At 46.2% G+C, this 23390-nt stretch overlaps 1 protein-coding gene across 1 annotated transcript in view; it reads right to left on the bottom strand.

Moving 5' to 3' along the window:
- Positions 1-23390, bottom strand: part of PDE11A (phosphodiesterase 11A) — a 713048-nt gene that overhangs the window by 578283 nt on the left and 111375 nt on the right. The window contains exon 2 of the mRNA XM_088461200.1: positions 17801-17959. Coding sequence (XP_088317326.1) covers positions 17801-17959 — 159 coding nt within the window. The remainder of the gene's footprint in view (positions 1-17800; positions 17960-23390) is intronic.

The following is a 23390-nucleotide window of genomic DNA, read 5'->3' as shown; positions in this document are numbered from 1 at the left end:
AATGAGAGTCTGACAGACTCTCATCGGCTCCTGCTCCCACTGCCAGAGCCAGACATCTTCCGGCTCCCGCAGTGGGTAATGGGAGTGACGCGTCACTCCCATGACGCGTCACTCCCATAATGCAAAGCGGCGGAGCTGATCTCGGCAGCGGCGGGACCAGGAGCAGGAGCGGGTGTCAGGTAACTGTTTTTTTTTTAAATATATATATATATTATGTGTGTCTACTGCGGGGGGGTCTGGCACTATAAGGAGGAGACCACTACTGGGGGCGCTACAAGGGGGGGGACTACTACTACTGGGGCGCTACAAGGGGGGGTCTACTACTACTGGGGGCACTACAAGGGGGGGACTACTACTTCTGGGGGCACTACAAGGGGGGGACTACTACTGGGGGCACTACAAGGGGGGTACTACTACTGGGGGGGACTACTACTAGGGGCACTACAAGGGGACTACTACTAGGGGCATTGCATAGGACGGAGGGGACTACTACTAGGGGCACTACATAGGGGGGAGGGGATTACCACTGGGGGCACTGCATCGAGGGACCACTGCTGGGAGCTCTATATAAAGGGCAATAGTGGGGGTACTGCATAGGGAGAAGACTACAACTGGGGCGACTATTTAAGGGGCACTGCATAAGGGTTACCACTACTGGGGGCACTATATAAGGGGCTTACTACTGGGAGCACAAGGGGCACTGCATAGGGGGGATCACTACTGGGGGCACTACTCGAGGCCTGCATAAGGGTGTCCTCTCCTGAGGGGGGGTGCGCCATAGCACGCACGTTCTTTCAGGCAACCTGGCTACACGCTACTCCTCTGCCAGGGCCGCCTGCATGCATTTGCCCCCCAGGCTAAAAGTTGCCAGCCAGCCCCTGGCTGGCAGCATCTGCGCTTCAAACGTACACAAAAATAAATGTATGGAAAAAGAGGGTATCCTTTGAGGATGTCACTGCTCACGATATCAACATTCACAATGTCACAATTCACAAGGTCGACTTAGATGATGACGACATGGTGAAAATGTCTGACAGAATGTGGACACTACCAAGAGGGTTAGGATTAGGGTTAGGACTGCATTAGGGATAGGGTTACCGTTAGATTTACGGTTTACCGAATAGGGGGCCTGATTCAGACCCACTCGCAACCGGGTCGATGGTGGGCCTTTGCGCATGTGCACGACGGAGCCGGCTCCGTCATGCGCATGCGCGAGACCCGGATAGCGACGGGCACTCCGTCGCTCCGGGTCTCGCACCAAAGGGGGCGTGCTGTTGATGTTTAGTGACAGCACGCCCCCTTTGGTGGGCGGGCCGGGGGAGTGGCTGCCCAAACGGAGGCGTTTGCATGTGAATGCCTCCGTCTGGGGCCGGCCCCACTGACATCACGAGTGATGCCAGTGGGAGAGCTTTCGGCTCTGTTAGATTTAGAGATTTCTGTTAGAGCCGAAATCTCTCTGGGGCTTGCGGCAACGAGACCCTACCACAAGGGTCTTGTCGCAAGCCCGATGGTCACGATGGTCTTGACCATCGCAACCATCTTCCTGGCCGCTCGCTATAGCTGTGGGTGTTCAAAAAAAAATAATAGCCCGGCCCTGATTCAGAGCGAGCGCTCTGTCAGAGAGAGCGGCTCTGAATCAGGGCCTGGGTTAGGATTAGGGATAGTGTTGGTGTTGCCGTTACAGTTAGGGCTAGCGTTAGGTGTTAGTAGTAAATTATGATTTTACATCTCAATATTTGTGCACAATTTAATAATGTAATGAAGTGTCATATACAGAGAGGATAGAGTCCTGACAATTATTAATAAATGTGAAAGTTTAATTATCAATATAAAGTGTAATAAAAGACATGCCTCCATATATGTGGTTATCGCTTTAAAAATCATATGTTCACCTTATTTCCTTCAGTAGTCCAAAAGAAAATGTTAGTAAAGAAACGGGAATAGATGGCCGTGACTTGGTACACTATAGCTGTGACGCTAATGATCTAAGGGCTATCAGCTGGGAGAGGACAATACACAATCAGCAGCAGCTAGACAGTTCTGCTTATAGTCCTTATCATTACTGCATATCAAAAATATAGGTACAGCCGTATTCATAAATATTCCTGGTGCGCTGCGGAAATGTCTATTTTATGCCAAAAAAAAAGTCACGTGTGATAATATGTTGTGCAGTAGTTGCATGTACTTTGGCTGCAGTATGTTGAATTGACTTTAATATTAAAGCATTCTTATCAACAAAGAAACACTAAGGCATCCATAAGTTTATTGTAATTAAAAACATTATAACAACTTACAACTAACTTACACTAAAATAAAGACCCTGACACAGACTGCTTTGGTTAAATGGTCATAATTTGCTTTTACTGAAGGTATGACCCTGTGCTTTTAATTTACTTTTGGGAGGCAAAGAAGGATGCTAAAAATATTCAGCTCCAGCCATATGGTACTTAACCAATATTAGGGAGCGACTGATACGCCCCCCTGCCCCGGTGGTCATTGTAAGCTGAGCTGTGAAGACTCACAAACCCCTATTATACTGCTTAGTATGAGCGTGTCCGCAGAGACGGACACCCAAAGTCCTCCTGCAGAGGTACTGTAGGCCATACTATAACCCTTCAAAGGCAATGTGTTCCACAGCATTTTCTTACGTCTTACGTGGCCGCTGGTTTGTAGCACCTTCCCGCCAACGCCTGTGAGGTTCTGAATTTGTTGTGGACCCGGGGTGGTGATAGGAGCAGACACAGAAGCAGACTTAAATGAAAAAGTGGAGTTTTTAATAAGTGATTTAGAAGACATGGGAATGGCAAATGAAAAAGTCCAGGTATAGCACTAAAGTGCACTTGATAACTGTAGTGGGGGTTAATGAGAAAATGTCCAGATAGTGACAGGCAGGAACAGTCCAGTATACAAGTATGATGAGCTGTAACTAAATGCAGGCTTGAAGAGCTGTAACTGAATGCAGGTTTGGTGAGCTGTAACTGATGCAGGCACAGGTAGTGAAGTCCAGCTGGGAGTGAAATGAAGCAAGGTGCAGGGAAACAGCAGGTTCAGGTACTCAGGCAGGTAAGAAGATATGGAGGGTGCAGGGTAAATCCAGCAGGTTGGAGCAGGCAAGGTTCAGGCTAGGAGCGTATACAAGCAGGCAGGTAAGGCACAGGTACTCTCACTCAGCCGCAGCTGAGAAACACGTTGCACTGGCAAAGGAAGGAAGGCTCTGGACCTTCCTAAATACTCAGTGCCGCGATATGACTGGCTGGAATGAGCACATGACCTACCAGGATTGGACAGCCGGAATCACATGGCCGCAGGCAAGATGGCGGCGCCCATGCCCACGGAACGGAAACACCGCCAGACCTAAAGACAATGTGCCCGCACAGAACCACGCACAGCCAATGCCCCTCGCCAAACACCAGCACCGCTGCCAGAGACCCCCCCGCCATAACGACCTCACAGGAAAAACCCTGTGACTACCATGCCAAGAAACCCTGGCCATGACAACGCCAGGTTCAAAGAACTGCAGCCTGCCACCTAAGCCAAAACACTAGCCCGCATCCAAAAAGAAAAAACGGCACCCAAAAACACACCTACCATACCTCTGACAAGTGCACCCCATCAGAGCGGAAAACTTGAGTCTGTTCCATCCGCAAACTTGGGTGCCACACCAACAAACCATCAGACCTGGAGGCAAAATGAGAAACAGCCCTATTAATCTTACCGGCAAACCATATCCAAGGCCAAAAGGTCTCTAGAAACCGTTCATACACGGTGAGGGACAATATCCGACCACACCAAGCACACCTCAGGTCACCGCGACCGTAGGGCGGCCAAGTCAGCCTCCATCCACAAGATTAGCTCAATACCCTCGACTGTCCAATAACATTGCCTCCAAGGAGAATCGCCAACCATGCGCTTCCATTATAAAACAGAAGGTACAAAGGAGTCGACCATGCATAACTTGGACCCCAAGACCACTGAACCTGACGGCCACCTAACAGGGCCACCCTTCTTGCCATCCCATGCTCCTCAGTGCAATAAATAAATTAATGGCCCACAAGCCACACTTGCTCAGAAGACACGGGCAACGCTGTAAAAGAGCAAACCAAACTAAAATGCTGCAGTAAGAGAACATATATAAGAAAAAGGATAGAGTGGTAACCTAGCAGGAGAATGTTAGTAGCAATACCCAAGTGAAGGAGAAAATCTAAAAAATCTGAGCCGTGAATAATAAGCCAACTGAATTGTGGCCCTTTTGGAGGAAAAATTAAAAAATCCCTTCACACCCTCAATTTTTGAATGCTAGCCATTCAAAAACTGGCGGGTAAACAACGTTTCTGGGTAGGAAAAACACAACTTAAAGCTTATCACATGTAACATATGACTTAAAGGCGGATGACCTCCAGCTACCAATATCTTGAATGGCAGATTGAGGCAACCCGCTGATGACTTAAAGGCGGATGACCTCCAGCTACCAATATCTTGAATGGCAGATTGAGGCAACCCGCTGGCCGCTGCACAAGAAGCTGCGCTAATACAGAAAAAGTACCACATTGTACCAAGTACCAACTGTCCCAAACAGCGCTTACACACAGCAGCAAACTAGAACTTATTCAAAGGGGAGGAGTCAGCATGCAATAACCATTGCGAGATGGCTGACGGGCGCAGACCCGCATATAAACCAGCCAAGCACAAAGGGCAAATCTTAGTAATAGAATGAGGCCTGATAGTAACTCAACGCCCGCGCCCCAACTGATCAGTTTCAGACTGGGGGATTTTGCACAGGACAGCCCCGGCTTGAAGTACCACATGCTTAAACAATAGCCCAGAGTCAGCAAACCTCTTACTAGATGCAAAAAGCTCACTAATCTGCAATGCGCCAAAGTATGCCAGCGCAAATGTTAATTGGAACAAAACCGAATGAAAGTCAGAAAAATCAATACCCACTAGGGTGGAAGCCATGGCCGTCTCAGATCGGCCCTTCTAATAATGACCCCCACACAAACCCAACCAAGTGCTGATCTAAAGACTTACCAGCAGAAGGATACCTACCAGATAAGTATCCCAGTCGCGCCATGCTGCCTCGCAAAGTAGACGGAGCCAGGGACCAGGGACCACCGAGCCAGACCGACTAACCTGGTTAGACAATCAGCCAGGCAGAAGATGGACATGTCTTCCCAATCGGATTAGCCTCAAGGGCCAACATCCGAAACCAATCAAAGTGAAAATGGGGCAGGGAACCCCTATCCCATTCTCAATTACTGGCACGTGTCGTGCTCTAAAAACAATGGCCCTGATTCAGAGCCGGACGCAAGTGGCTGCTCGTTCGCTCCGAGCGATGTTTGCCCAACTGCGCATGCGTACGGATCGAAATACGCATGCGCGAACCACTCAGTGCGGCCGAAAATCGTGTGCTCGCAAAATAGCGAATGCCTGCTATTTTGAGTGACAGAATGAGGCGTATGTTGGTGGTAACAGGGGAAGGTGCTTGAAAACAGGGAGTGGAGATCCGATCGCAGGCGTGCTTAAAGGTCAAAACGGGCGTTTTATGGGTGTGCATATTTAAAACAGCAGCGTCATTGACCACGTCACTGGGTTAATTTAAAGCCAGAACTGCTCGCAAAATTGTGGTAGCAAAAACCAACCACAAGAATAGCGAGCAGTTCATACCCTGTTCGATGTACTCGATTAATCTAATAAATAGCGGACATGATGTAGGATGCGAGCGGCCAGGGGGCGTATTTTTCCTCCAAAAAACGAACGCAAGTTTTGTTCGCTCGTTCAGACCTAGAGGCGTGAACAGACCGCAAACAGCGAATGGTTCATTTGAATAGCCACCCCTTGTTTTAGAACGAACGACCGCAAATAGCGAGTGGCTCTGAATGAGGGCCAATGATCGCCTGCAAACACTTCAAAACCAAGAACCTCAACAGACGCAGCGCCATAGGAGAAGAAGAACGTTGATTATTAATAGCATGCACCACTCTCTGCTTGCTACACCAAAAATTATATTCCGGTTAGACAATTTATCATCCCACCTGAGGTCATTCAGGATTTCCCTGTAGAGGCGGACACAGAAATACGGGTTGGCGACCCCCGCAATAGCACACTCTAGCCTACTGCAAACACCCTCCCCAACGGTATAATCCGGCAAGCTAAACTAAATAAACCAAGGACCGCCTGCATCTGATGCAATTTAATCCTCCGAGAAGTCAAACAACACTGAATCTGCACTAGCAACCGCTGCACCTTATTGGCCGGAAACCGGCAGCACCCAGCAAATGTATCCACTCCAATTTCAAGGTAAGACAAGCAGTAAATTGGGCCTTCCGCCTAGTCCAAGGCAACTGCAATGCCAAGCACCCGTAAAAAAGGGCCTGCACGGAAAACAAAACCTCATGACAAATTGCGCTATCTGATGGACCGGCGAACAAAAATTGTCCAAATAATGCGCTATTCCTGTATGGTTTGTACTAAACTCTTTAAATATGTGCATACGAGATAGCGTAGGCCGTGGGAAGGCACCTGTCAACAAAAATGGACCGTCCAATTCAAAACCCATAAAACGTAGGGACTTAGGGTGCAACGGCAGCAGGCAAGAAACTGATTCAGCATCCCATTTTGCCATCAAAGCCCTAGGACCAAAACCCTATATCAGTGGCTCTCAAACTCTGCCCCCAGGACCCCACACAGGTCTCGCCCCCCCCAGGTCATCCTGAAGGTACACAGGTGTATACATCACTCACTGACACGTTTTAAAAAATTCCACAGGTGGAGCTAATTATTACAATTGCAATTCTGTGAGGAGACCTGGAAAACATGCACTGTCCGGGATCCTGAGTACCAAGCCCGAGAACTTGTACCCTATATCAATGCGAGCGCCACATTGAATAACTGTTAGTGAACCTGGCAAAGCAAGTGAGGGATTGCCTCGTTCACAGAGCCCCCGTGAGGACACGACAAATGCTGAATCAAATGATATATAGTCTGGACCTACTTCAGCATGACACAGAGAGGGGAAATGCACAGGTCTGGCAAAGGGGGGAATGGTAAAAGGCCCAGACATAGGGCCCAAAGCCACTTCAGCAAACACTTTCTGTCATGTCACATGGTGAAGCTCTCTGGCTGAACACAAATTCCGGGGGAGGGGCGACCACATGCAATGTGCTAGCTACAGGCAACCGTAAACCCGCACTAAAAAACCCTCCAGTAATCTTGGGGATCTTCCCGCAAAGGATACCAGCCCAACCACTTAGACACCTCACCTAATACCACAGGGAGAATAAACCTTGTGTCAACTCTGCCCTTGGAAACGCTCTGCAGGCGCCTTAGCCTCCTAGGTAACTGCTAACCTACCTCAACAGCTCTACGGCCCAGTGGCATAACCAGCCGACCATCCCGCTACCAACAAAACTGTTCGTTGTAATCACTTCAAACAAAGCTCCTGGATCTCACGAACATGCAATGCATCAAATGAATATATTTAATAGCATTAATGTGCTCCATAGGGCGAGTTTTGAGGTAGCAGGTCGAAAACTAGGACGCCTCTAAGCCAATGGTGATAACTGCGGCAAGAATCCTCACCCGGCCCCCAGGTTTCTTGGCCTCCTCTAAGGCTATCCACATGTCATCCGTAAGGGGGAAAACATCCACAAACTGCCCTTACGAATCTTTTGCCTAACTCGCTTACGCAAACCCCTGTCCAATGCCATATTAGCACAGTGCACCACAATCATGAACCGGTGCCACCGTAGCCAAGGGAGCTGACTGATGCTTAGTTCCCTTCATAGCTAAATGCCACGCAACCATGTTTAACAACTTACGCTGGTGTGCCGGCGACCATGATGAAGAGCTACTATCGCTAGACACAGAAGAATCGGTATAAACAAGGAGGGACAGCAGACTCGCCACCAGCCGACCCCAGGATTCCATCACCATCAGCCACAGGCACCGCAACATCAGGGGCAACGAGCACTTCACCCGTGGCAAGATCCGCCAACGTGCGTCCGCTTGAGAACGGAGAGGAGGGGGGGTTAGGGGGAGAGAGGGAGTGCTTAGGTCGAGGCATAGTAAAAAGAGGGTGAAGAAAGAGAGGGGGATGGCACAATAAACAATTAGAGGAGTAGAGGATAAAAGGAAAACACGGAGGCAAAGGTTAAAAATAAAAGTGACAGGAAACAAGGTGAAAGGAAAATAAATGTCACAAGCTACTGTCCAGAGGATGGCACCGAGGGACAAACACCATCCAGAAAGGAAGTTGCTTGCTGGGCGTACACCAGCCTTATAAAGTCCACATATACCACTCCCAAAAAACTCACACATGGTCAGAACCAACCAATCAAATAAAACCCCTCAAACGTCTCTACCTAGCACCAGTTGACCAAGCCTATTCAGCTTGCGTCTCATCTTAACATACAACTCAGCATATAGCTGAAATGTAATGGCGAATGTCCCCGTTTCTTTTATTAACGCACTAAGATGCAGCTGCTGCAAAGAATCTTTAACAAACACATACAGTAGGTGGTTGCATAGGCATCTTTACAATGGGTGCAAGGTGTGCTGTGTACACGGGCCCCTGGGTCCAGAGGGGCCCACACCGCATACCCTGCACCCACGGGTAATCATACTTACCTCTCCGCCGATTCCCGAAGTGCTGCTCCGCAGCGCTGGACTGGCACTGCAGAGCAGCAAACAGTGGCCATTTTCCCAGTGATCTGAGCATGAGCAAAAAAGTTGTCCCCGGGAAAGTAGGCGCCACTTTCCCGGAGACTTGCGTCTGCGCTGTAGATTCAGGCATGAAGTCAGAATCTACAGCGCTCAGTGCCGCGTTGAGCTGCCGACAGAGGAGGGGGCCCAAACGGAGGCTGCACAGGAGCCCCCTCCTCTCTTAAAACGCCCCTGGGTGGTTGGATCTGTCACCACGAAGTTGCTGGCTTCAGCAAATCGAACCCAATTTACTGTATATTAATCCGTTTTTTTTCCTTCTCATTAGTAACTTCATATGGAATACACAGGGTTTGAGTCCTAAATAGAGTAGAAACTTAAAATATCTTCAAAGTTTAAACCTTGGACTCCAGGTAGAACCCAGAACTTTAGAGGGTTCTTCTGACAACACTAATGGAAAATAGGGCAGAATAAATTGCTGAATTGGAAGATGGAGGGTAAGAGAGGGGGAGGGGGGACAGACAGAGCAAGGGAAAGAAGTACAATACTATATCATATAAAATACATAAGTAGCCTATCAATAAAGGCAGCAACCTAATAAACATTTTATAAAGTTTTTTATTCTAAAAATAAAATAGTCCATTGTATTAGCAGAACAATAAAATTAAGCACTTAATATGCATAGTTTGTCATATATCTCACACTGGAATGATCACAAATTACTGTAGGTGTGTACAGATTCTGTCTTACAAACGTCAATCGTTGTCAAGGATACAAGACAATATGATGTCACCATGCTAGTAGTGTCGGGTACACTTACAAGCTAGTGCTTTGAAGTATTGCAGAGGATCAAGTCTGTACATTTTACTCGTCTGGTTTACTATAGCCGTATTACAAAATATGTACAGTATGTCAACGGAACACAGTATAGTTATAATATTGTAAATATATTACATATTAATATCCATGAGTTATCTATCCAAGTAAGTATGGTCTAAAGAACCTCTTGTAGCTCTCTAGCCCAGCTGTGAAAATCAATGAGGTGAAATAGAAAGAAAAGGTAAGTGGCTTGTACAGTGTATAGTGGCCACAGTACCGCCACCGATTACACCATGGCGCACGATATAAAGAACAGCGCCATAAAGCTTCAGAAAGTGCTCGTTACCATGCACTGTGGTGTCACCGGATGAGGTGCACAGGCATAAATGTGGCAGAGGTGGGGTTAGCTTCTGCTGACTGTACCACTTGTAAAGTCGATTATAAATCCTGGTGTAATCAAGTCTTTAGGTTTTTTGGTGTTTTTTTGGGGCAAATCGTGTTTCTTGGATTTTTTGTTTATGTAGGTTTTAGTAACTGCTAATGGTATTCAAGATCTGCTGACGGTCGAAATAAAGAGAAACATACTGTATGTCTGCAATAATAAGGTTCTGGTACATTAAGGGGCATGGTCATATAGGGAACCCTGGAGATGTTGTGCAGCACAATGCTGGAGTGGGCTGGGACAAGATATTATCCCTCTTGTCATGATTGTTATGGATCACGAGATATTAATCAACATGTAAAAAGGCATGTTTATTAACTGTATTTCTTTCAATTACCAGAATGGTGACCCATGATTGACCCTTGAGGTGTAATATCTAGCTACCGGGTTAATTATTTGTCAGAGAAAATGCCACATGAAGGGGAGGCTGGTAGTTTATGTATAGCCCATTAGGACTGCCTGAAAATAATCCAACAGACAGATAATAGTAAAAGTATGGGGTCTTAGACATTACAGGCTTGCCTTTCGATAATAGTAAAATTATGGGGACTTGCCCTTCTCACCAACATAAGGTTGGCCTGGGGAGTGTCACCCCCCCCCAGCCCCCTGCCTCACATACCATAGAATGTTGCATTGTTTATAGAAAGCCAAGGAAGGGAGGAAGGGGGCAACCTGACACACTGTTAGGGATAAATGCCATATCCCACATGCGGAACTTTGTATAATTCTTAACAATTTTTTTTTTTTTTAAGCATTGTATTTTTCTTTTATTAAACTTAAATTAATAAGATTGGTCTCTGTGATTCTTATCCAATCTATTTTGCTATGGATTTGGCTTATCAATGCTACATACAGTATTTGTACAACAGGTTATTTGGGTAATTATAATTGGGACGTAATTGTAGTTATAGGGAGGACTTAAGGCTTCCTACAGTATTTGGAGTGAGTAGCTTGTGAAAAAAAACCTTAAGTGATGGTAGGCAAATTAATAGTGAGTGGGAGAAATACTGGGGAGTGTAATTTATGTAGGCAGACCATGTGTTTTTTTTTTTTCTTTTTATGTCACATCACCCAGTCTCAAGTGAGTGCTGATCTTGACAAAGTTACGGACATTGGTTAGAGTTTAGAGTATCTTGGTTAATTCTGAAAAATCCACATATGGAAGGGATGCCAAGTGCTGAACCAAGCACCCAGAGTCCATGCTCTGCCTACTACGCTGCATTCCTGATCCTAAGTAATACCTCTTTTACACCAAAGTACCAGGTCTGACCCAGGATTTGGTGTGACCTGGATCACGCCTTTTACACTGCAGGGTGACAATGACCAGTGGTCAACCCTGCAGACTACCCGAGTTGGATCCCCGGGTCCTTGGACCCGGGTGGATCCATTTGCATTGACAAAAATCTTAATCAAAACACGCATCAACCCGGGATTTTCAGGTCAGTGTAAAAGGGGTATAAGTGATTAGCAAAAAATAGCCTCAGTCACCACCAAAGAGGTGATGCAGCAGCTATAAGAACGTAGTAAGCGGCTTCAGGTAACTGATCAGGTTTTATTTTCAATCTACTTTCCAAATGGAGAATAAACTTCTCTAGGTAATGCGATTTACACCACATCCTCACTGCATTATCCTGCAGGCCTGCAAAGTGCTGTCTGTAGGTGAATGTTCTGTGTCGGCACAAGATGATGTCATTTTCTAAAACAAAAATCCAATGAGAGGGACTTTGACTCAAAGGGTGGCAATATAAATCTCATTACCTAAAAGTCTATGCTTCATTTGGACTGGCTAATATATGTATGGTCGCATTAAACGCTAGACACCGATAGCGATACCAATATCAAAGATAAGATTGCAATCTCTGAAGGACAATGCTAATCAGACAACTCTGCTGTAACCAGAGTAGTCCACAACTAGTATTTTAATACATATATTTTATTAATTAGTCATAATATAAAACACAGAGACAACAGCTTATAACCAAATGAATAAAATACCACTTTTTGAAAATACAGGGCATGCTGTATAGCTGTCCCCCACCCCCTCCCTGGAAGACCCTGGACCATTGATGAGCCAATGGTCCCTGGACAATCTGAGTCCCCTGGGCCCTGATTAATCCTCCCATACCCAAGTACTCCCCTGGAAATCATGTGCACCTGCCACTCGTGTGTGTGTGTGTATATCAATTCAAAGCTAGGTAAGGGAGAGGAGGGGGTTGGTGGCTGACCTGGGGGCCAAGGCATGACCACAGGGGCGTATATACCCCTTGGCCAGGATGGCATTCACCAGGGGCGCAGGCCAAGGGGGGGGGCGCTGCCCAGTGGTGCCAGTTCGAGAGACACGCTCCTGCGGCGGAAGCCGAACTTTCCCCGACACTGGCTGAGCTTCACAGCTGCACAGGGAGGAGATTCTGGTCCCGCCCCCCTCCACGGGTAACACACACGCTGCCATTGGTTGGCCTCATGGCTCAAACTACAGGGAGCGATGTGTGATTGGCTTCCTGCCCGAGGCCGTTCTGTGTAGGGACGGTGGCCCGTTCAGCTGAGAGGCCGAGGACCGACTGACAGGTCTTGCAGAAGCCTCAGCTCCAGCTGCCTTCAGTGAGTAGGTGTAAGTGCCTCCTGCCCCATTTATTGCCTTGCCCTGCACAGCAATAACTGGACCCAGGCCCCGCTATTATCACTGTGATGCCAACATATAGAAGTGCGGAGTTGTGAGTGGACTGCAGTGTGCAGGATAAGCGGGCACCTTTCACCTGGCTGGGGAGGTAGGAGGAGGGGGCATCCGGACTTGGGCATCCCATTTTCTTTTGTTCTATTGGCTGGCAGGCAGAAGAGGATCCCAGCACTGGCAGTGGGGAGGGGAGAGGGATGATATATGTCTGGGCTATTGTTATTATAGGAGGTCGGTATCATTGTGTGCTGCACATAATGTTGAGTGACCCTGCTCAACTAGGCTGGCTGCTCTCAGGGTGGGGCCAGCCATGTATGCTGCATGCTGGACATGTACCTGTCTCCCTATGGGTGACATCAAGCACTGGGCTGCTTATGCATATAATATAATATTGTTCTTCAGTGATTAAGGGCCTGATTCAGAGATGTACGCTAACCCGATGGTCAGCGCACATCTCCGATGGTGGGAGGACTGTGCAAGTGCAGGATGTGTACTGTGCATGTGCATCCCTCCATCTGCGAGCCTGTTTGACAGTCTGCAGCATTTGGGAGGCGGAGCAGGGGCGTTCCTGGGTATTGCCTCCGTTTTCCCGGAAGGGACGAGGGTTGGGACTGCATTCATGGACACAGACTACCTGGCCTCGCAAGCCGCCAGGACCCGGTCAGGTTGCAGTAAGCTTCAGCTACCACAGCCTGGCTAAAGGGTCAACAATCGTGACCGATGGTCGCGATTGCTCTGATGGTGATCCCAGGCTGCGATCTTGGTTGCAGCACTGGGATCACACATATGCAGCAAGGAGGTGTCTGTGCAATTCTGTCCATCCCTTAGTCACTGAGGCTGCAGCATTTTCACAGCTGAGAGCGAGGGAGGATCTGCGAGCACCTCGCTCTCTCTTGTGCTAAAGAGCAGGTCAGGTCAATTAATGTGTGTTTTATATTTTTCCTGTCTTTCCCGATGTGTTTGTTTTTGTTCTGTATTACCTGTGGAAGCCAATAGGTCAGGGCCGGCTCTAAGGGTGTTCGACCAGTGCGGTCGCACAAGGGCGCCACCCCAAGAGGGCGGCACCCTTCCCCAGCATCCCGATTTCAGCGGGACAGTACTGTCCCGCTGCTCCATCCGCGGGCCAAAGTGGCCCGCGGGTGGTCTAATTGGGAGGTTGGGGACCCCCCACCGCCGCAGCTGTGCGGCGGTGCCGGACCCCCAGAGTGTGAATGGATGCCGCGCGCATGCGCGGCATCCATTCACTGACGGAAGAGGGCTGGGGGAAGCCCAGCCAGTGACGGATTGCTGGGCTTTACCTCCAGCCTGACTTATTTGGAGGCGTGCCATGCGGGCACGCCTCCAAATAACGTCACATAGGGGGTGTGGTCTATGGTAACTAGGCCACGCCCCCAAATTCGGACGCCGCGATGAGAGGGCGCCATGTGATGGGCCGGCACAGGGTGCTCTGAATCCTGGAGCCGGCCCTGCAATAGGTACATAAGTCATTGCATACTGCTCGCCTCTGGGAAGCAATCAGGCACACGGGGAGGGGGCTGCTGTTGTGACATGGGGAAGGGGGGTGCTGGAGTTCCACAGGGTAGTCTGGACTGACATGAGGGGGTGTTGGTTCCTTACTTTGCCAGGGGCGCTCAGACCCCTAGATACACCCCTGCATGACCATGCTCAATTAGTCCTGATCACCTCAGTCATGGTTGGAAGTGATTGTAATAACAGATAACAAATACTTTCACCACAGTTCCGCACACTGTTTCAACAACGTTAATATTCTGTGTTTCCAAAATGCCTCCCTCCTTCTAACTTTATGCGTCTCAAAGATTTTAGGGGCATATTTAATAACGAGTGATATTCGTGTCATCACTCATTACTTATAATGGTGCTCTAACCAATCAGCTCCTAACTATTTGAAAAATGACAGTAAGATTAGTAACAAATAAAAACAAGAATATCACTCGTTATTAAACATGCCCCTTAGTTTTTTCCTAGAAAGAGATTATAAGGGTTTTGTTTTTTTTTCTTGTATAAAAACTTGGGGAGAGAGAACATTGTGAGAGATAAGGTACCAACCAATCAGCTCCTGTCATTTTTCAAACACACGCCTGTAAAATGACAGTTAGCAGGAGATTGGTTAGTACTTTATCTCTCACACTTTTATCTCTCTCCAAGCTTTGATAAATAACCCATAAATTACCCACAGTACACACAATGTAACAAGTGTAATACTCATTCGTGGATCCAGTCCTAGCCCTATGGGACTGCATAGCCTGGCACAGATAAACAAAATTACCTCATAAACACAGCAGAATGAAAGCTTCCTTTTGTCTTATTAATGAAATTACAAATAAAATAGAATGAAGTATACCAGAACATAATTTAGTAAAGCAGTAATTAAATGACTAAAATGCTTGATTCCTTTTGCCACAAACTACTCATCTATTATAAGGAATAATGAATCCCCTACTTATATTAGGCTATTCTAACTTAGCGCAGAGTTCTATGGCCTGTATAAAATAATTAGACCCATAGCATTGGGATTCAATGCGATCACAGAACTCCACAATGGCTTCAAATATGCCTATATTTCAAATTTATTATATTCTATTATATTTTTATATTGTCGTTGTCATATATCTTGTCCTCACCATAAGAGTGTTCAGTATTTAATCCCTAAACCACCATTTATATTAATAGCATTAAATGGTATGGAAACTCTCAGTCCTAATCCCAACAACACTGATTGTGATTGGCTGTGGGACCTGAAGCAGCAGAGCATAACTGGCCCAGGAGGGCGTCGTAGAGTAGGGTGAGAGATAATCAGGTAACACTTTTCCATCATGGGACCTCTTTATCAGCCCATCATAATCAATACTATGAAGTAGCTGGGAGTTTCTGTCCCTGTCATTGTAGCTGTTGTTTGCTGGGATTAATTAAGTCTACCGCTCAGCCTCTCTCCTATAAAGGGTGGAGAATTAAACAAGTCGAGAAGTTGCCCAAAGTAACCAATCAGCTTTGAGGCAGCATGTATCAAGTGCATTCTATAAATGATAGGTAGGAGCTGATTGGTTGCTTTAGCAAAGTCTCCACATGACCACTTTTCCACTATTTTGAAGGTTTGATACATACTGTAGCCCACTAATTGCTGGAGATGTATAATAAATAATTAATATTTATGGCCCAGTCAAATATAGTTTTGTGCCAATTATATAGTTATGATTCCATCCAACCAAAAAAAGGCTACTTGTTTCTGGACAGTATCATACCTGCCCCATTTTTTTTTCACCTTAAAGAATAGTGAGTTAGGAGCTGATTGGTTGGTACTTTATCTCTTACTGCTTTATCTGTCTCCATGGCCCCCATTTATTAATGATCGCTATTGCAATGCGATCTGGGCATGATATTACCGACCATGATTGCATTGCATTGCAATATGCCTTTATAGCGCCCTCATGTACTGTATCATCTGGGACATACAGGGATCCGAAAAGGAGCCCGTCCCTGCGATATGCCCGGAGAGCTGCCGGCCAGTGCCGGGGCACGCTGACTGCACATGTACAGCCGCCATTGCTGGGAAGGGTCCCGGAGGAACTCCCCCCCCCCGGCTAATTATATGCGGTGTAGCCCATAGGCTACAGCGGCTGACGCCATCTTCAGATGGTGCTAGCTGCGGGGGCCAATATCTGGAATGCATCGCATTCCAGATGTTGGCAAACTTGGCATCATCGCATCCCCCCATAGAAACTTATAGGGGAGGTGGCTGCCTGCGGAAATAGAGGGATAATAGCAGATATGTGGTGTCTCCTACATACACCCGGGGGATACTAAATATTTGAGGTTTTTGGGGATTATACCTCAAATAAACAATGATAAATGGGCCCCCCAAGGCTTAGGACATCTAGCCCTAAATCTGCTGGGAAATAAACATAGGCTTTTGGAAACAATAGTTTGTTCTTTTTTTAATTCAAATATTTCCTATTAATCTGAATATTTCAAAATCCACAGCTAATTTTTATAAAGACAACCAAGTTGAATCAAATGCAATAAAAGATCAACTCGTACATCTACAAAAACATTAAAAATAATTCTCAATAATGCAGTTATGAATAAGGTATTCACCCCCTTTTATATTGTTCACAGTACATTTTCCTACATCATGAAATAATGTTGGAATTGTCAGGAATTCTAACAGCTGAAAATAACTGAATATAATACACTTGTGGTTTTTTTCTTATTATTTCATTTGTTCTATTTGTCGTATAAAACTGAAACTTTACAAAGAAACATTGCTGTATAATAACATATCTCATATTGCAACTGTAAAACAGTGACGATAACAGTGGAAACCCAGCGCATATATGAGTTACGGACTCTGGGCTGTGTGATCCCTTTATAACTGCTAATTGCACCCCCTTTTTTTTATATTCAGCGGTACCTGCGTCATTTTATGCTTAAACCCAGCATTCCAATGAACTTACTCATCACACCCCGTAACCAAGAGTATTACCTTAATTACACTATGGGCCTGATTCAGAGCCGCTCGTAAGCAGCCGCTCGTTCGCTCTGAGCGACGTTTGCACAACTGCGCATGCGTATGGGTTGTAATACGTATGCGCGAACCAGTCATTGCGGTCGGAAATTGTGTGCTCGCAAAATAGCAAATGCCTGCTAATTTGAGTGACAGAATGAGGCGTTTGTGGGTGGTAACAGGGGAAGGTGCTTGAAAACGGGGAGTGGAGATCCGAACGCAGGCGTGCCAAACGGTCAAAACGGGCGTTTTAAGGGTGTGCATAATTAACAAAGCAGCGTCATCGACCACGTCACTTGGTTGTCTTTTAGCCTGAACTGCTCGCATGATTGCGGTAGGAAAATGCTACCACAAGCACTGCGAGCAGTTCAGACGCCTTTCGATGTACTCGATTAATCTAATAAATAGCGGAGATGACGTAGGATGCGAGCGGCCAGAGTGCGTTTTTTTAAAAATAGCGAGCGCATGTTTCGTTCGCTCGTTCAGACATAGAGGCGTCAACAGACTGCAAAGAGCGAGCGCTCTATTTAAATATCCGGCCCCTTTTTCTGAACGAGCGAGCGCAAATAGCGTCCGGCTCTGAATCAGGCCCTATGACCAACTAATTTTAGAATTATGTCCATTTACCAATATACAGGTAATTTTTTCATTTATTTTTTTTTACATTTTTTAAAAAAGTTAGTCCTACTTTTTCATCATCCTCCGTGAAGGGGGCTCCTCCAGGGGTTTTGTTTATCGCTTGTGCAACTCCAATAATCTCCCCATCGCTGTTCTGTATTGGCATACACAGCAAAGACTTCGTCTTGTATCCAGTAAGCTTGTCTATTTCATCACTGAATCGCCTGTCCTGCAAAAGACAAGAATATTATAGAACATGTTGTAGATATAGACAGGTATCAAAGCGAGCAAAGTTTCCATCTTACTTGCGCTCTTTTTGGATCAAAGGGCAAAAGTGGGTGGGTGGGGGACACGTGATGGCATGATCCACATAATCAATGCTCCATACCCATCTGAATAACAAAGCTATACATGTAAACACACAGTGGGGACCGCACTGACGCGTTTCATTAGTCTTCCAGGCATTCAGGAAGAGTAGGCTAGAATGGTTTATGTGCTACATCTTTAGCGCTTCCATTTCTTTGAACACTAGTGGGATCATTAACATATTAAGTAAATCCAGTAAAGTATTTGTAACTGCCAAGTTAATTGTTATTCAGTTTTAAATGTTTACTTTATATTTAACATGTGTGATTTAATTATTCATAAAACAATTCTACGTTTTCCCTTAAACCTCGGGTTTCATGAGAGCAGAGCAGAGGGAGACTTGTACTCCATTATGTGTGCTTGTGTTCACTAATGTCCCTGAAAAGCATCTGTCTATTCTACGATACGTGTGGTACTGTATGACACCGACTGCTGTATTTGTGATCCCAGCACTGCGACAGAGGTTGCAGGCTGGGATAACCATCGCGACTGTATGACACCCCCTGCTGCATTTGTGATCCCAGCACTGCGACTGAGGTTGCAGGCTGGGATAACCATCGCGACCGCCGGTGGTTGATGGTCGCGATGGTGGATGGCGCTGGACGGCCGGACAGCTAAGTAAGCCTCCGCTTACTCAGGCTGACCGGCTTGCGAGCCCAGAAGACTGCGTACGTCCACGCAGTCTCTGGGCTGACCACTTCCGGAAAACGGGGCGGACACGTTTCTGGGAACGTCGGCCGCCAATGCACCGCCCCTTAAATGCCTCTGCCTGTCAATCAGTTACAATTGTATGTAGCTGCAATACTGTTCTACTGACATCTGCTAGTGGGTAGTGGTGGTCTTTTTGTTAAAAAAAAAAAAAAAAAGGAATTAATATTTTTCTGGACTCTGAGACCGATTCATAGATCTAAGTAAACCCTATTGTGACAGGATGACCTCGCTCTGCCACAGATTATTTTTAATCCCACTGGATTTTGGAATATCACCACCAGTAACCGCCTGCTACTGACTACTACCCACTGCACAGAGGGCGTGTAACTTGCTGCCTCCACCAAGCTCATACATGCCTACTCTCCCGATTTGGCCGGGAGCCTCCCGAAAATCGGGTGCCGCTCCCGACCCCCCGGAAAAGTAGGCAGTTCTCCCGACTTCTTCAGTCCCCCCGCAATGTAGCGCTAAACCCCGGCTGCGGAAGGGCTGATGATGCGATTCGCGTCATCATAACCCCGCCCCCTGCCTTGCAATGCCGGAAATATCGGCATTGCGTAGCGGGGGCGGAGCCTAAATGACGCAATTGCATGGCTCCACCCCCAACCCCGCCCCAAACACTGGTAATGTGTACGGCCACGCCCCCTCTATACAGGCCCCGCCCCCTGCTAAACCGAAGCAGCCAGGATGTAGGCAAGTATGACCAAGCTCCTGCTACCAGCACTTGGAACTGGTAACTTCCACCCAGACTCCTATACTGGCACCTGGAACCATATCTTCCAGGCTCCTATGCTGGACACGCTGACATGCAGCAATTCCTGGATAGTGTCAGCCTGGAACCATATCTTCCAGGCTCCTATGCTGGACACGCTGTTCCTGGATAGTGTCAGCTAGTTCCACTGGTCCCTCACTATGGACCAGTCTCTGCAGGGTAGCTGGTCAAGGGCTTTAGCTTGGAGACACTAGGCTGAATCCAGAACAGCAGGAGAGTAGAACAGCGGTTTGCGCAGGGCCGGATTATAGGCATGGCGACAGGGGCGGTCGTCCTGGGGCCCCCACACATATTGGCCCCCACACACTGTCCCCTGCCTCCGCAAAACCGGAGTACAGCATTTAGCTGTCTCCGCTGCAGTACTCCTCGGCAGCTCAGCTGTTTTTTTTCAGCAGCTGCCGAGGAGCTTCATTCCAGTCACAGTCTCCTGAGATTATGAGACTGTGGCTGGTCAGACCAGAGCCCAAGCAGCAACCCGGCAGCCAGGCAGCCTGCAGTGTGTGACAGTGTGAGGCAGAGCAGACTCCAAGGTGTCATGTCACTCTGCTTCTGCCTGTCACCTGGCCGTGGAGCAGAAGAGGAGAGAGCCTGTGTGCAAGTAAGTAATTGTGTGTGTAAATGAAGGTAATTGTGTGTGTGTAAGTAATTGTGTGTGTATATAGGTAATTATGTGTGTATATATGTAGGTAATTGTGTGTGTATATGAAGGTAATTGTGTGTGTATATAGGTAATTGTGTGTGTATATGAAGGTAATTGTGTGTGTATATATGTAGGTAATTGTGTGTGTATATATGTAGGTAATTGTGTGTGTGTGTGTATATAGGTAATTGTGTGTGTATATGAAGGTAATTGTGTGTGTGTAAGTAATTGTGTGTGTATATGAAGGTAATTGTGTGTGTATGTATGTAGGTAATTGTGTGTGTATATAGGTAATTGTGTGTGTATGTATGTAGGTAATTGTGTGTGTGTGTATATAGGTAATTGTGTGTGTATATGAAGGTAATTGTGTGTGTGTGTATATAGGTAATTGTGTGTGTATATGAAGGTAATTGTGTGTGTGTGTATGTATGTAGGTAATTGTGTGTGTGGTGTATATAGGTAATTGTGTGTGTATGTATGTAGGTAATTGTGTGTGTATAGGTAATTGTGTGTGTGTATGTAGGTTATTGTGTGTGTGTGTGTGTGTGTGTGTGTGTGTGTGTGTGTGTGTGTGTGTGTGTGTGTGTGTAGGTAATTGTGTGTGTGTATATATATATATATATATATATATGCATGTAGGCAAGTGTGTGTGTGTGTGTGTATATATATATATATATGCATGTAGGCAAGTGTGTGTGTGTGTGTATATATATATATATATATATATATATATATATATATATATATATAGATAGATAGATATATTTGCACTTAAAATTACAGTTTATTAAATTTGCTTTTATATGATATATCCTGGGTGTTTAAAAACTTTTTTTGTAAAAATTATATATATTAGTGTGTGTGTATGTGTATATATATATATATATATATATATGTGTGTGTGTGTATATATATATATATATATATATATATATATACGCAGTACATTATATTTTTTGAAGACATCAGCAGTATACCACTTGTATAATTTTATTGAAAGGGGCCCCAACAAGTTTGTTGCCCAGGGGCCCCCACAGACCTTAATCCGGCCCTGGTTTGCGCTATCCTGTTTATCACAGAAAACAAGTAGATGCGTTGTCTTAAAGGGAAGATGTTTATTGCTCAAAAGTCTTTAAAAAGTCTCGTGACTAAAGGTGCTTGGGACCATTCACAGCATACAGGTGTTACAGAAGTATTCTCCTCTCAGAGTCAGAGTATTTATACACTTTTGGGCTTGCAGGTCCCCTTTTATCCTGTCCTTACAAACAGTAGCACAGGGGGTAAACCCATCCTGTGTCCGTTACCCAATCAAACTATCTCACAACATATAAATAAATACATCTTACATTTCAAAGGAGCTAACCACATTTCCTCCGTCCTTTCATACATATACCACTCAAACCAGTTTGTCTTTGTCAATACAAACTGATTTCGCATATAACTGTCTTTCAAAATATAAATAAAACTCACATTTCACAGGAACTGGTAAATTGCATTCATTCTTTCAAATATCTATGTATCAAACCTGTTTGGCTTAATCACAATTTCAACAACTTTTGAGGAAGTTCTTTTCTAAAGGAAATTTTTAAAAACAAACAAAATGTTTTTTTTCCACAAACCTGCTGGACCAAGGCGACTCCTTAGAGTGCATTTCAAAGAAAAGACTTGTTCAGTCACCGCCAAACCCCCACTGCTAGGCCAGGGCAATTACCATAGCGTTCCCGCTAGGCTTTTCTAGTGGGGCACGGCGCCCTGCCCTCCTTCTGGAAGGCAAAAAGCGCCCTGCCCTCCAGAAGGAGAGCAAAAAGCGCCCTGCCCTAACAGCCTGCGGGACCCGTCTTCACCCGCGGGTCGCAGTGTCCCGCGGGTGAAGAAATGTGCGGTGACCCGGTCACCGCCAGAGAATAGACGCCGGGTGCATGCGCCCGGCATCTATTCTCCCTGTCTGCAGGGCTTGGGGGCTGGCCGGCGTGTCCGTAAGTGCCGGACAAGCTCCCAAGAGTGACGAAAAGGGGACGCGTCTTATAGACATGCCCCCTTTTCGATAACCATGCCCCCTTCTCGGTCGCGCGCGCGCGCACTAACGTGCCCTCTCTAGCTCCGGCGCCCTGCCTCACGCCGGAGCTAGAGTGAACACTATTACCATATCACTTCCTATGTCAAGATGGCAATTCCTTATACCGTAAAATACTTTTGAAACACTTTCCTATAAGTGCCTGGTCTATAGATTTAAAAATTAATTTCCACAACCGCGCACAGTGCATTAAATATAACATGTCAAAACACATTATTACATATACATTTACAGTACATGACGCCTAGCGCCTGTGAAACATTTGAAATTGTCGCTCTGCGCCTATAGGTCCATTTAAAGATGGCGCCATGGCACAAGGGTTAACCCCCTTCAGTGCTGCAGACGCCATTTTGTCCACACGTGGGGGAAGCTGGCTTGGCACTGGTCATGCCGAAGCCAGTGGCTGCCTCCTTGGATGCAGCTTCGCTGGCCCCAGGAGCGTCAATTCCCAGGATATTCTAAGTAATCTGGTGGTTACTCAGATGTCCGATGGTCACACAGATGATCTGGTGCTGCGTCTTCACATGCTACAGGAGATCACAAAAGCCGGCAGTGTACACAAGACGTCTCCGGCGTGTGTTGCATATTTTTGGACAGGCGCTGTGTACAAAGACGTACAGTAGCGGCTCTGCTAATTGCGTCCATGTGTCACTGACTCAGGGGTAAATTTACTAAAAGGAGAGTTTTTAGAAGTGAGTTTTAGAAGAGATGTTGCCCATAGCAACCAATCAGATTCTAGCTATTATCTTCTAGAAGGTGCTAGTTAAATGTTAAGTAGAATCTGATTGGTTGCTATGGGCAACATCTCTTCTAAAACTCTCACTTTAGTAAATGTACCCCTTAGTTTGTCTATTTCTTTATCAGCATTTATATTTCTCTATTTAAAAATAAAATGGCCCAGTAATGCATGAGAGAGAACTGTAAAAATTAACATTTAAGAAACCTACTCAAAACACCTGACGCCATAGTAGGCCTGGCTCGCATACTGTAAGCGTGATCTAGTTCCACAGAATAATATTATCTACCGATCAGTAACGACGCGTTTTGTTGCTGTAAGATTTGTTAAACGTGAAAATATTCATTTGATTCTTCTGACTAAC

The sequence above is a fragment of the Taudactylus pleione genome, unplaced genomic scaffold (genome assembly GCF_031769625.1).
Source record: "Taudactylus pleione unplaced genomic scaffold, aTauple2 ptg001027l, whole genome shotgun sequence".
Taxonomy (NCBI): Eukaryota; Metazoa; Chordata; class Amphibia; order Anura; family Myobatrachidae; genus Taudactylus; species Taudactylus pleione.
This window is presented reverse-complemented; position numbering and strand designations above follow the sequence as displayed.